This window comes from Meles meles, chromosome 2 (assembly GCF_922984935.1).
Source record: "Meles meles chromosome 2, mMelMel3.1 paternal haplotype, whole genome shotgun sequence".
Classification (NCBI taxonomy): domain Eukaryota; kingdom Metazoa; phylum Chordata; class Mammalia; order Carnivora; family Mustelidae; genus Meles; species Meles meles.
Window position 1 is genome coordinate 89,087,955 of NC_060067.1, and position 15,064 is coordinate 89,103,018.

At 42.4% G+C, this 15,064-nt stretch overlaps 1 protein-coding gene across 1 annotated transcript in view; it reads right to left on the reverse strand.

The window, feature by feature from the left end:
- FGF2 (fibroblast growth factor 2) overlaps positions 1 to 11,919 on the reverse strand; it is a 61,591-nt gene extending 49,672 nt beyond the window's left edge. Inside the window, exon 1 of the mRNA XM_045992401.1 lies at positions 11,389 to 11,919. Within this exon, the coding sequence (XP_045848357.1) occupies positions 11,389 to 11,566 (178 nt within the window). The 5' untranslated portion in view covers positions 11,567 to 11,919. The remainder of the gene's footprint in view (positions 1 to 11,388) is intronic.
- Positions 11,920 to 15,064: the final 3,145 nt, after the last annotated feature.

Genomic DNA, 15,064 nt, shown 5'->3' on the forward strand with positions numbered 1-15,064 from the left:
CTTCTTTTCGTTGTCTGACTGCTGTTGCTAGGACTTCTAATACTATGTTGAATAAGAGTGGTGAGAGTGGGCATCCTTGTCGTGTTCCTGATCTCAATGGGAAGGCTGTCAGTTTTTCCCCATTGAGAATGGTAAATGCTGTGGGTTTTTCATAGATAGATTTTATGAGTTTGAGGAATGTTTCCTTTTTTTTTTTTTATTTATTTGACAGAGAGAAATCACAACTAGGCAGAGAGGCAGGCAGAGAGAGAGGAGGAAGCAGGCTCCCTGTGGAGCAGAGAGCCCGATGTGGGGCTCGATCCCAGGACCCTGAGATCATGACCTGAGCCAAAGGCAGAGGCTTTAACCCACTGAGCCACCCAGGCGCCCCAGAGGAATGTTTCCTTTATCTCTATACTTTGAAGTTTTAATCAGGAACGGATGCTGTATCTTGTCAAATGCGTTTTCTGCATCAATTGAGAGGACCATGTGGTTCTTCTCTCTTCTCTTATTGATTTGTTCTATCACATTGATTGATTTGCAAATGTTGAACCAAACTTGCATCCCATGGATAAATCCCACCTGGGTGTGGTGGATAATCTTTTTAATGTACTGTTGGATCCCATTAGCTAGGATCTTGTTGAGAATATTAGCATCCATATTCATCAGAGATACTCATCTAAAACTCTCCTTTTTTGGTGGGGTCTTTGCCTGGTTTGGGGGTCAAGGTAATGCTGGCTTCATAAAAAGAGTCTGGAAGTTTTCCTTCTGTTTCTGTTTTTTGAAACAGCTTCAGGAGAATAGGTATTATTTCTTCTTTGAATGTTTGGTAGAATTCTCCAGGGAATCCATCAGGTCCTGGGCTTTTGTTTTTTGGGGATGCAAAACTTTATTCTTATCTATAAATGAGGTTAATAACACTTGTGCTTCATAAGCTTGTAATCAAGATTAAACACATTCTTTGTACAGCTGACATACAGCATATTCTCAAGAATTTCATTCATTCATTCAAAAAATACTCCATAAGTACCAAGCTCCTAGGAATATAGAGGTGAAGACCAAACAACTGGCCCCTCCTCTACTACCTGGTCCAGAGATTTTGCCAATGACATGGCAATCTCGCCAGGCACCTGGCCAAGGTTGGACAGATCCCATGAACACTTTGTGGCTTTAATACCCACCATACAAAATAATCTGTGCCTCACTTTTCCAACTGTGTAACAGCCAAAAGAGTTACTGTAATTCATTATTTTTAAATCCAACACTTACCATATATGTCTTATTTATAGTACCTCTATTAAACCAGTTAGAAAGCCTGTCTTCCCAGTTTTACTTGCATTATATTCCCATTACTAAATGATTCAGTTTAGAGTAATACAAAAATGTAAGTATGTAAAAAGAACTTCTAAAACTTAGAAACACACTCAAAATAGAGTATTTTATTTCTTTTTTCACATAACTTTTTGGACAAATGCCCTATCCCCAAAGAAGATAAGGGAATAAGGTTATAATTAATCTTACACTTGAACATTAATGACTTAATTGGACCTGAAAAAGGCTCTTCAAACTTGTTTCTAATAAGAAGTAACAAAAGAGGACCAACCATTTAAAAATGCAAGATTATACTATCCCAGAATCATAATTTCCAAGATTAAAGAGACCTTCTCTCCTTGAGTCCCCATCCAAATAACCATGAACCAGTAAGTAAATGGCACCACCCCCCAACACACATACACCATCTTCAAATGAGTCAACTCTAGAAACAGCTATGAGGAGAAAGGTCAAATTACACAGGAGAATGAAAACAAAATCTAGGCAAGAAAACTAATATAATCAATTAATAGATTAGAAAGAGAGTGAGAGAGAGATGAGGTGTTAGATTAAAAGATACATGTTACTAAGCAGTAAATTAATTTTATTTGTAATTCAAGACAAAGACTGTTCATCAAGTGATACATTTCAAAAAGCCATTTTTTAAATGGAAATATTATTTGATGTTGTTACCCTCTTCCATTTTCCACTTCCAGAATGACCACTGAAAAACCTATGAATTGTTTTCTGTTTGTAAAATGATTCAGCTTAGAAAAGAGTAGAATAAGACTGGTCATTCAGCAATTTCTCCCACCCACCCTTACAGACATCACATCACAAAGACTATGACTCATTTTGTCATACAATTTGTATCCTTTTAAGAGCTTTAAGATTGTAGTGATGAATTTTGGCTCATAAGTCTGAATATTAGGATTAAACTATTTGCCAAGAAGTTCCCTCACAGCCAAAAAGTATACTAGCAATGGTACCAGATAGTTCTTAATCCTAATTTATAAAATGATTCACTGGTTTTAGCTTGAGAGAGAGAGCTTTAAGGATTAAAGTGTCTGATTCAAATATGAACTGTCAGATCAGTAATCCTTATTTAGAGGATTAGAACCAGTTCTGGAATTGGTGAGAAATATTAATTTTATTCAATAGCTGAAAAGAAAACTTTCCACCAGAAAAAGTAATCCCAACAAATGATTATGTTTTACCTTTATTACTTCTTTTGAATAATGTGAAATGTGTCTGCAGAAAGAACTACAGTGATAGGGCATTCAATTTATCCTTTTTACATGCCTCAAAGTTTAGTATTTATGTTTATTTATTTAAAGTTCTAGTTTGTTCTACAAATGTTGTTTGAACCTCTTCCTAGGCTTCAGTCTGGTCATTCATTCAGCAAATGGAGCCAAAAGGATCTGGGATGAGTCAGTTCAGTCTCAGACCCTCAGAGAAGAAAGGAGAGTAAGAGATTGCTAGGTAATGTTTGGATTAAAAAAAAAAAAAAAATCCTTCCCAACTAGGAATTTACAGTAACATTAGGGAACATGAAATTAAAACACAAACTATTAGAAGCATACGGGAAAAGAAAGATGGTCCAGGGTGATAATGAAGGAAATGTGACCTAAAGCATGATTCAGACTAGAATAAGGTAAAATGATTGAGAGGACTTTCCATCTCAAGTAAACAGCAGATTAAAATGAAGAGGAGGAAGATGTGAGCTCAGAACGGAAGTGAGAACACTCAGCTAATTTGTCCGGTACATGTAGAATTTAACAAATACTCTTTGAGTGGCCACTGTGCATGAGGTCAGATACAAAAAAATCCATCCCAGTCCTTGTCTACAAGGAGCTCCGTCCCACTGCCAGACAGAAACACATCAACCATGTCTGACAACAGAAATCATTAGGTTCTGCCACAGAGTATGTACCAAGCACTGTGGGGAAAACAGAGATCCAAACAATTCTCCTTCGGTAAGTAGGGAAACTTTCACAAAAGAGAAGACTGCTGAGCTAAAGTCTTAAAAGACTTAAAAGAGAAAGGTGGGAACGGAAAGTGTGTGTGAGAGGAATTGATAAGAAAAAGGAATTTCCAAAAACAAGCTCACATGAGGAAAGGCCAATCACTTTAACAGTGACGGCCTGTCAGATGAGAGACATCAGCAGCATCAGGAGAGTATGGTAAATATTTGGAAATAAGATTGAGCAGGTAGATCACATGTGAAAAGGGAAGTCAGGTAGGGTCTGGTTGTAGGTAAGTAAAGGGCAGGGGAAATCAAAAGACAAGGCAAAGAAAAATCACTAAGGCAGAGAAGCCTTTGAGGCATCTAGCTTTGATGACTAGAAGAATAATTTTCCTACAAATAGAAATCTGGTAGAAAGAGATGTTAGTTTGAGAAAAAGACATTAAGTTCTTCTTTACGCATTTTGAGTTGAGACTATGACTACAGCAGTTTATCTGTCCTTCAAGCAGAGAGCAACACAGTCCTAACACAGAGATGGGAAATCGGAGACTGAGGTGGAGACTACCAATGATCTGCTGGAGAAATGGGAGTACTCAGAAAGAAGAGCAGAGGGCCCAAAACAGAGCCTTGGGGAATACGATAGCAAAAGAGCAAAAATAGGAGAACCCACAAGAAGGGACGGTTGGATGGGTGAGAAAACCAGGTTGATGGAGTGTAAGAGAAGCCAAAGAATTCTCAAGAAGACAGAAGCAGGGAATAATATCAAGTGCCAAATCGTGGGGCATCAAGTATCAAGTGTCAAGTAGGGTGACAAATTGGATAAGGCCACATGATTGAAGTGAAAGGCTGCTGGGCCACAATGATTAAACAGAATTCCAGGGGGCAGGATCCAGGGTTAAAAAGAGAAATGAAGATGAACTAGAAGAAGAGAGCACAGGATTTCAGGATATTGGCCCCAAAAGAATGAACAAACAATGCACAGCACACCTAAGAAATGGGTGGTCCAGGGGCGCCTGGGTGGCTCAGTGGGTTAAAGCCTCTGCCTTCAGCTCAGGTCATGATCTCAGGGTCCTGGGATTGAGCCCAGCATCAGGCTCTCTGCTCAGCAGGAAGCCTGCTTCCTTCTCTCTCTGCCTGCCTCTCTGCCTACTTGTGTTCTGTCTGTCAAATAAATAAATAAAATCTTTTAAAAAAATTACAAAAATTAAAAAAAAAAGAAATGGTTGGTCCACACAAAATGTTTTCATCTGCCACTGACATTTAGTAAGCACTCCCTGAGGAAAAGGTCCTAAGCCTTTATAATGCTTATTTATATAAGCATTATAAATGCTTATATAATATATGGAATATATGGAATTCTCCATATTTATATGGAGAATTTATATGGAGAATTCATGGTTCCTACCCTAAGGTGCCAGCATCTTCTCAAAGTGCCTAAATTATGACCAGAGAACAATGTACTCAGAGAATGAGCCAGATCATTATTACTCTGTACAAATTTCCTTTAAGGAAAAAAACACAAACATTTCTTTCTTGACTCATTTTATTGCTTAATTATAAATTTCACCTGCAAATTAATGTATAGCTTAATTTAAATAATTAAATAAGGACAGCTGGGTGGCTCAGATGGTTAAGCGTCTGTCTTTGGCTTAGGTCATGATCCCAGGGTCTTGGGATTGAGCCCTGCATGGGGCTCCTTGCTCAGCAGGGAGCCTGCCTCTCCCTCTCCCTCTACCATTCCCCCTACTTGTGCTCTCTCACTCTGTCAGAGAAGTAAATTAATTTAATTAATTAATTATAAATTAAACAGGAAAATTCCTTTCAACAGCTCAATTATACGAGGAACTTCCTCCTTGTTTTTATCATCTCTGGAATATCTTAAAAATATGGAAAACTTTCACTTCGAGATTCTGTAGAGTAATTCCATTTAGAAGGTAAGTTAATATGGGGAAATAAGTAGTCCTTCAAAAATAAAAACACATGCTTGCACCACAGATTTCTGCAAATGAATAAGCAAGCATTAAGGATACACTGGTCAATTGAAAAGTCACCTTGCCCAGGAAGACTGACAGAGGACAGCTGGGATGAGACATAAATTAAACACTGAATATTGGCTGTCTGTTGCCTCCAGGTCCTCCAAATTTCTTCAAACTAAAAATATCCTACAGGAATTTAAAATGGGACTAGTCTGGCTTCTAAGAACCAGTCTATGGCTCAAGGGGTGAGGTTTTCTGGGAGTCACCACCCTTAGTCCTCGCCTAAATTTCTGGAGTTATAAATAACCTAGCTCAGAGGAGGAGTATAATAGCAAAAGAGAACACAATAGTGAATTTAACAATGGATACAACAAGAAAACACTGAAAATCGTGCTGCCACAACCGCATTTCCTAATGACATAATCTTCCAAATGATTTTGCAAACAATCAAGTATTAAATATTTATTGAGCACTGAGAGCATTTACGAGACCGGATCTCGCATTTCAGAGTGCAGAAAATGACCAGCTCAAAACCAAGCAGAACAAAATACATTTGCTTGGATAAAATACAGTCAAGGGTTCAGGTTTTTGCCCTGAATGTGCTGATTTGCCTTGTTCCAGTTCATGTCTTTGACTCTTACCCCAGACCAGCCTTCTAACAGATGTATGCTACAGGACAAAGAGGCCCAAGCAGGGTTTTTGGAAAATCAACAAACACTGGAATTTGGAAAAACAAGCAAAGGCTATGGCACATGTGTAGTGATTATCCTGTTGTACAGGCCTCTTTTGGTTGAAGAACAACAGTTTCAATGATGTGAGACTCAAAAATTACCTCTTTTGTTATCACAGATGGTGATTTCTAAGAATCAATGTATGGATGAATAAAGTCAATTTTATAATTATAACATATAAAGAATCATTTGTGTCTTATTTATTATATCTGTAATATTTTATTTTCAAATTAAACTTAAAAATCATAGCCATCCATTTAAAATAGTATCATAAATCTAAGTGAGAAATACTTAGAACCCCATTGTTACACCATGGTCAAAGTCTAATTACATAAGGGCCATTTTATAAATACAAGGAAAGCCCTCAGGGTGTGTCACAAGGGGATACTGCCTTTTCTACACTGAAGTCACTTGGCATCAAACTCTTCTTAAAAGGCTTCTAAGGTCATAATATCTATTATCTAAGTCATAATATCTATGACTCATGAATTGTCCTTTCCTTGCTCTACCAGTGCATGATTGCCATGATTAAATGAGCTATTAGATTCTTACTTCATTTGTGTACTGCATGTAAATAGCATTACAGTAAATATTGTGTTTAATAAGGCAAATTAGTGGGATCCACTTGCCAGATAGTACCCAAAAGAGATGGGAGGAAAGAGTCTAGTATCACTGCATCAATGGTGCCATTTACATAAAGGGAGGGAAGAAAGGTGACTTTATCCAATAACCCAGGAACACATCTAGAAGCAACCTATGAACTAGTAAGAACTCCACTACACAGCGGGGCTGGCTTGGCCAGTGCTATGAAATGGAGGAAGCCCACAAAGGGGGGCCCTGGAGGGGGCTCTCGAGACTGAATGGAAGAGTGCAGTGAGGCTGGGGGAGGGCAGGAAGACAAGGTAAGGGATGAGGTGGGTAAGAAGCTCACTCGGGATGAACACCGCCGAAACTAGTTGAGGAACTCAGGTCATCAGTTACTGTTCTGAACCTCAATCCTCTCTTCTATAAAACAAGATCGGTGAACTACAAGGTCTGACGCCTCCCTCTGAATTTCACAAGCCCTTGTTTTTATGACTGGAATTGCGTGGAATACGTGCCGTGGCAAAGGGCATGGGTGTCAGGCGGGCCAGGATCCCATCCCTGCTCCACATAGGAGTGGGCAGGTCCCTCTGCCTCTCCAAGTCTCAGTGTTCTCTAGGGCCTGGAAGCAGAAAAGTACAGCAAACAGGCCGCCACCTCCTAGAAGAAGCCCAAGGGTAGAAACGGTCCAGCTAACTACCACCATTTTTTCCCCAAATAAGAGCATCTGGAACACATTTAAGGCTAAAATCTCCATAAGCAGCATACATTTCACTCACTGCTCTCCAGCACAGGGTGTATGTACGTGCTCCTTGGGATAAAATGTTCTCTCTTCCTAAGTTTTTACATGGCTCACGACTTTAGAGTATATACTTAATATTACACAATCCCATGGGTTTGAAGAGGCCAATCAAAACATCCAGGATACCAAAAGGAAGCCGGGTGAGCAGCACACATGCTAGAGAAATATAGACTGTTACCACATCTTGCCTTTATCAAAACTCTCATGTCGAATGAAAGTTACTCCAGGACTATGAGGAACGTGCAGGAAAATCAGCCCTTTCAAGTGAAAACAACACAGGAGGATACCCAGGTGTGAAGCAAAAGTGACCTTCAGCAACACTGGCAAGATGGAAAACTGGTGTTCAGTCATCTTCTCCCTCCCCTTTCCTTTCTGCCTCTGCCCTCTGTGCCCCACACCTCCCTGCCTTGTCTCCCCTTTAGCACCTGAGCCACATCCCCCATACCTAACAGGCACCTCACGTTTATACAATCCCTCCTTAAATTCCAGTCCTACTCAGGTGTGGGGAAGAAATTAAATTCACAATTTAACTCCCACTAAATGTTAACATCTGATAATGACTGAACTCTTCTTTTTAAAGCTATTTGCATTTTAGAAGACATCTGGGCAGAAAATGCTAATTCCAAAGCAATTGGCAAAATCGGAGATTTTCAGGTCAACTGGACAAAACCGTTTGAGGAATGAGACCCTGGGTTTTTCAACTTTTCAAGTATGTCTGGATATCTGAGCCATAATTCAATAGAAAACTGTGGCGACCATTAACTCTGCTTTCCTTTCTCCGTGTTTTCTGGTCAGTCTTGTTTGTTTGGGTAATGGAGGAGATGTGTTTGGGAAAATATTGTTATATCATGTCCATAATCTTTTTTTTCTTGTAACTTTCCCATCAGTCTTGTCCTGGTTTGGTCAACTATCAGTATATCTTCGACATGCCAGAAAAATATACTGTACTTAAACTTATTCCTGGGTGAGCTACACTGAAGTGGTCTAAATCGTCATTTTAGGTTTTTATTCTTCTCAGTCTATTGCCTGGTAAAAGGTGATTTAAAAAAAAAAATCCGGGGCGCCTGGGTGGCTCAGTGGATTAAGCCGCTGCCTTGGGCTCAGGTCATGATCTCAGGGTCCTGGGATCGAGCCCCGCATTGGGCTCTCTGCTCTGCAGGGAGCCTGTTTCCTCCTCTCTCTCTGCCTGCCTCTCTGCCTACTTGTGATCTCTCTCTCTGTCAAATAAATAAATAAAGTCTTTAAAAAAAAAAAAAAAATCCGTACCTAAGCTGAGAAGCAACATGGGAAGTTTGGGGGGATAGGAAAGGAATAAATGAAATAAGATGGGATCGGGAGGGAAACAAACCATAAGAGACTCTTAATCTCACAAAACAAACTGAGGGTTGCGGTGTGGGGGTGGGGGGGGCAGGGAGAGGGTAGTTGGGTTATGGACATTGGGGATGGTATGTGCTATGGTGAGTGCTGTGAAGTGTGTAAACTTGGCAATTCACAGACCTGTACCCCTGGGGCTAATAATACATTATATGTTAATTAAAAAGTAAAAAAGGAAAAAGTAAGTTAAAAAAAAACTGTACCTTCCGCAAATCTGGATGAGTATTCTACTCTTCAGTTTCAACATGCTATCTTTAGCTTGTTGTCAAGTTGGCAGGATTCTCAACCTTAGCGCTATTAACATTTGGGGTCAGAAAATTTTTTGCTGGGGATAATGGAGGTATCCTGTGCATTGTAGGACAGTTAACAGCATCTGTGGCCTCTACCTACTAGGTACTAGTAGCACCATTCCAAATATGAACCAAAAATGTCTTCAGGCCTTGCCAAATGTTGAGGGTGGTGGGCAGGAGCAAAGTCACCCCCCCTTCCCCCGCTTTGAGAACCAGTGAGTTAAAATAAGATTATGAAAAATTCATAGGTGGGAAGAAAAAGTTAACAGCTGTTATTACAAGGGCAGTAGTATGCTATGCAATTCAGAATTATCCTAACTCACTATCCTCTATATAGTTTTATTCTACAAGAAAGAACATCAAAAGCTTCAAAGAAAAAAAAATGATTCAACAATTAAAAAAGTGTCTTTTAAAAAAAAAAAAAAGGCATAGGGGAAGCCCCAACATGAACCTAATCTGGTGGAGAGTTCTTCTGTCTTTTAGTCAGTTCTTCTGTCTTTATTACTACAGACAGTTTCTGCTACTTGAAAAGAACAAAATTATTTGGGACATACATGCACCTGACCCTAATCAGCTGTGCTGGCCTAACAGAAAAATCCAAAACAAACTTCAAACACAAAGTCTAAAACTTAATTTGGGGGATGCTTCGGTGGCTCAGTGGGTTAAGCCTCTGCCTTCGGCTTAGGTCATGATCTCAGGGTCCTGGGATCAAGGCCACACCCATATCAGGCTCAATGCTCAGCAGGGAGCCTGCTTCTCTCTCTGCCTGCTGCTCCCCCTGCTTGTGCTCTCTCTCTTTCTCACTCGGACATATAAAATCTTTAAAAAATGAAAACAAAACTTGATTTTGTGAAACCTATTCACGTTACTAGAGAATTGGGTTGCGAGTACCTTTAGAGTTTTACTGGATAATGTAAGTGATTGATAAAATTTAAAAATTATGGCGGACCCGAAAAAAATTAAAGAGCTGCATCTTTTGCTGGTTGCTATTTTGGAATCATTAAAGACCCAAGATAAAAGTACACTTCCCATTCATCAACCCAGGTTTGGTGGCAAAGCTTTGGCCTCGTCCTGTGTCACCTCACAGGTGTGAATGACGTTTCATCAGCATCTTGTGATAAAGAGGTAACTACCGGGGGGTGAAGCTCCTACCTGGGGAGGTCTTGTCTCGGGAAAATAGAGGAGCAGAGTCTTCATCTGAAACCCAGAAAGGAAGGCCAAACACGGGGCTTTTAAAAGGGCTGTTTCACCTGCACTTACAGGATGCCAGTTAAAATATACTGATCTTCTTTCTCCCATTTCAGATTCCACCAGTGTTGTTAATCAACCCACTTCATGCCCCTTTCTTCCTGTTTTCTATAGACCAGTTGGTCTCAAAGTGTGGTCACAGGTCAGCACCACCTGGGGAACTTGTTACAAATGCAAATCATCAGGCCCCACACCAGACCTAAGGACTCAAACTCGGGAGACAAGGTTCAGCAATTTGCTATAACTCCCCAGGAGATTCTAATGCACCCCTCAAGTTTGAGAACCAACGACTGTAGGCCAGTGTTATTTCTATAACCACTAATAGATTATTTTTTACTGAACACAAAAGTGTACACAAGTGAAATGAGACCTCCCAGAGCTGTATATAAGCTCTCATTTGAGCCTCATACCTGATGCAAGATCGACATTGTCCCCACTTTAAATCTGAGGAAACAGGTCAAGGTCCCAAAGCTAACAATTGCAGGCGGACGATTAAAGCTTTTGCGGTTCTCATCACTATTAAAACAGAAGTGTGTCGCACTTTATTAACAAAGTCCATATCTATTGCTCTGAACGCTTTTGGCAATTGGGAAAACCTTAGAAATAGATGGGTGAGAGCAATGTGCCAGCTGGCTCGAATCCTACAAAATCGGAGTTTAAGGGCACAACTCTGGGAAGGTATTTTTCCAATAAAGAACACTTAGTTCAAGTTGGGTCCCTCCTTCTCCGTCGGTGGGATTGCGCGCCCCCAACACGGAAGGGATCGGAACTTCGGGGTGGGGACCCGGACGGCCTCTCAGCGAGCCCGCTCACCTCTCCGCCGCCGGGCATCCCCTAAGCAACAGGTTGCGCGAAGGCCAGGCCCAGGCACCCTGCGGCTCTGGGCCCCGGGGACTGGTTTACCAGGGGAAACTGGCACACTCCGAAGCCCCGGGAAGTGTCTAACCCGACACCGCAGCTCCGGGGAGGTGGGGGCGAGTGGTGAACCCGAAACCGCCGAGGGCTGCGCGGAAAGAAACCACAGGTCCCACTGAGGTCAGAGTGAAGAGAAGGAAGAAGCTGGAATGGAGGGGCGGGGGAGAGCACCAGAGGAGATGGGATGGGGGAGGAAGAGCGGGCCAGCACTCACTGTGAGGATCGCTCTTCTCCCGGACCCCGTCCACTCTGCCATCGGGGTGGATGCGCAGGAAGAAGCCCCCATTTTTGCAGTACAGCCGCTTGGGGTCCTTGAAGTGGCCGGGCGGGAAGGCGCCGCTGCCGCCGTCCTCCGGCAGGGCGGGCAGCGTGGTGATGCTCCCGGCTGCCATGGCCCCGCCGGCGCTCTGCCGGGGTGCCCGCGCCCCTGGAGCCGCGCGGGGAGCCGCCGCCGCCCCCCGGCCCCGGCCCCCGACCCGGTCCGGGGCACGGCCACGTCCCCGGCCCCCCAGCCTCCCGCCCGGCAGCGCGCGGCCGCGCCCGCGGGCCCCCAGCCTGGAGCCGCTCCGCCGCTTCCCTCTCCCGCTGCCCTAGAGCGCGGGGCGCCGCGGGGCTCGGGAGCTGGGGTTTGCGGCTGGGTGTCTCCGCGGCCGCCGCTCTCGGGAGGGCCGCCTGCCGTAGCTGCAGCGCCCGGGATCCGGCAGCAACCGCGGTACCGCGTCGGCTGGTCTGGCCCCGGCCCGGCCGCGGCGTCACATCTTCTACATCTCCACCCTGGAACACCCACCCCCCCACACGCCCCCGGCCCTCCTCCCTTCCTGCGCGCCGCCCCCTACTCGCCGCCGGCTTTCTGGGGCCGGCCTCTGGGTCGGGAGCTCTGGCCTCAGCACGCAAGCGCGCGACATCAGTCCGAGGGGGAGCCCGAACGCAGCCGGGGGCGGGGGAGGTGCGGAGGGCGAGCCGGGAGGCGACCGCGGAGGCCGCCGCAGCTCTAGGCGCTCGATCCCGGCGAAGCCCCCAGAAGTCGCCCCAGCCCAACCCTGCGCCACCCAAGCCACGTTTAGTCTTCCTCCACGCTGCAGAGCTTTTGCTGTGCAACCAGCCGTGACTCAACTTTTAAACGTTTAAATGCAACTTTCTCCCCCATTCTTTTTCCTTGTCAGCGTTTCAAAGCGAAGAAACTCTTTCCACCCCAAGAAGTAAAGGAATCGGAAATGAGGGAGGATTCCGTGTCAGAATAAGTTCTGAACGCCCCTAATCACCAAAAGAGGAGGGGCATGCTTGGGGCACAAACCGTTAAACTTGAAGGCAGAGGCTGAAATCATTGACTAACAAAAGGAAAGTATGAGGCCAAAGGAGGGGAGCAGACCAGACAGCTAAAAGGAAAAAAAAAATTTTTTTACCACCCTAACTTGAATTAGGTAATGTGAAAAGATGAAGACAGGCCTCAAATTCTTATGTGATAGAAGTACGTTAATGTCTTATTCCTAAACTGGCACTAGCCCTGGATAAATTGGCATTTCCTGAAGGGAGGGCAGTTTTCTAAAAATCCCAAACTACAGAACTGAAGTTAGTTGGACATTGGTAATTTTCAGTAGAATATAAAAGGTATTACAGATGAGCAAAATATCCGTCCAGAAAATTTCCTAATCTTGAATGTCTCCTATATACGAAGCATTTGGGTAATGCGGTGGGAGATGCTCAGTCAGGCAGGATCTTGTCCACACAGTGTGGGAGGTAAGATCCGAAGCATGAACAACACAAATACCGGCAAAAGGTGCCAAGGCCATACAAGAATAAAATGAGGTGTTGTAAGAGTTCAGACAAGGGGTTATTCAGTTTGGGGGGGGGTAGATTGAGTGTTAGGGAAAGCTTCTAGGAAGATGCGAGAACACAATTTGGGAACAGGTTTGGTTTCAAAAGATCAGTACATCAAAAAATGAAAGTAGGAGCTCCTGGGTGGCTCAGTTGGTTAAGAGACTGCCTTCTGCTCAGGTCATGATCCCAGGATCCTGGGATCCGGCTCCCCCTACTCTCCCTGGAGCCTGCTTCTCCTTCTCCCTTGGCCTGCCACTCCCCCCTGCCTGAGCTCTCTCTCTGTCTGTCAAATAAATAAATACTTAAAAATTTTTAAAAAATTTTTTTGAAAGATGAAAGTATTTTTCATATGTCTCCGTGAGGAGTTTAACTCTAGATGCATTTCTAGAATGTTAAATAGAAGTATGAAGGGATTGGAGCTTTAAAACCCAGAATATTCTTCCCTGGGCTGGTATATGTTCTCTGACCTCTCTCTCCAAAATGCACAGGTTTTATCTGCATTGAAAATCTGTTAAGACAAATAATCCCTTCCAGATGATCTTTGTAGGTGTCCCAAGGAACGCTTAATGCTGCTGTAGGACTCGGTTGAGGTTGCCACTTACTTTGACATAAGTAGACTTGAATAAGCGTGGAACTCTATGTCAGAGAAAGCTGAGTATTCCAAGAGCAAAGGGACAAAATATAAAAAAATAAAATAACAGTAGTATCCAGAAATTGGGGGAAGAGTTATATGCAGTTAAGTAATTTGTATGCTAACGGCCCATAGATCTCAAAGAACTTCATTACCTGTACAATTAACCCCTTGTTTCCTAGTTCCTTCCAAAACCAGGAAAAGCCATTACAGGAAATGGTTAATCCAACTGTCTCCAAAATAAATAGTGTTATTCCAAGAAGACCTCCTTAAGATAGTTGTCTCAAGTTCCCACCCAGCCCCCTCCCAACACACACTTGTACATATGCAGAGATAGACACTATTCTTAGATGCAATCAATTTGCTCTTGCTGGAACCATGAGTAGTCAAATTACCTACACTCTCAATTTACCCAGCTATAAGGATGAATATAAAAATAAATGTAAGATGGTGGGTACAAAACTCATTATTTTTAAAAACCACTAGGTTCCAGTGATAATTATTCAAAAACTACAAAGGAAAGAGGAATTTCCTTCACAATACCAAGATGAATTACTTTGAAATTAAGAGTTATTCCTATATACAAAGAGTGTCTCCTATATACAAAGATTTAATGAGAGCTTTAAAACAAACAAACAAACAAACAAAAAAAAAAAAACAACAAGCATCCTCAAATGTTCCTGGGTAGAAACATATAGTAAAAAGCCAATGTAAAATTCCTCTCGCTGTGTTTTAAAAATTTAAACCATACTAGTTTAAATTTTAGCACAATTTTAAAAACTACACAACAGTATTATAAAATGCATTCAGAAATGAACATAATAGCAAATACTTTTTTTTTCATTGTAGGGGAAAATGTGAATGACTTTTGAATGGATGAAAATGATTATTAAATATCTTCCATGGAAAATTAGGCATCATCTGAGTATCTGATTTTACAAGGTCTCTATATGTTTAATCATCTTTGAGCAACTTTACAAATTTTATAAATTATAGATAACTGTCCTGGACTGAATTGTGTCCTACTCTCCCCCAAATTCCTATGTTGAAGCTCTAACCTCCAATATGACTATATTTGGAGATAAGGCCTTCCTAATCCAATATGACTGATGTGTTTATTCAAAGAGGAAAGATACCAGGAGTGTGCACATAGAGAAAACACCATGCGAGGACAGGAAAAAGGCTGCTGTTTGCAAGACAAGGAAGGAAACCTCACCAGAAACCAAACCTGCAGAGCCTAAATTTTGGACTTCCAGCCTCCAGAACTATGAGAATATAAAATTACCACTGTTTAAACCTCCCCAGTCTATGGCATTATGTTAGGGCACCCTGAGCAGACAAATTCAATAACCAATAACACACAAATTAAGTATATCTAATGAAGGACATTGAGTTGCCTTGTGTGATGGTTAATTTCACATATCAACTTGGCTGGGATAAG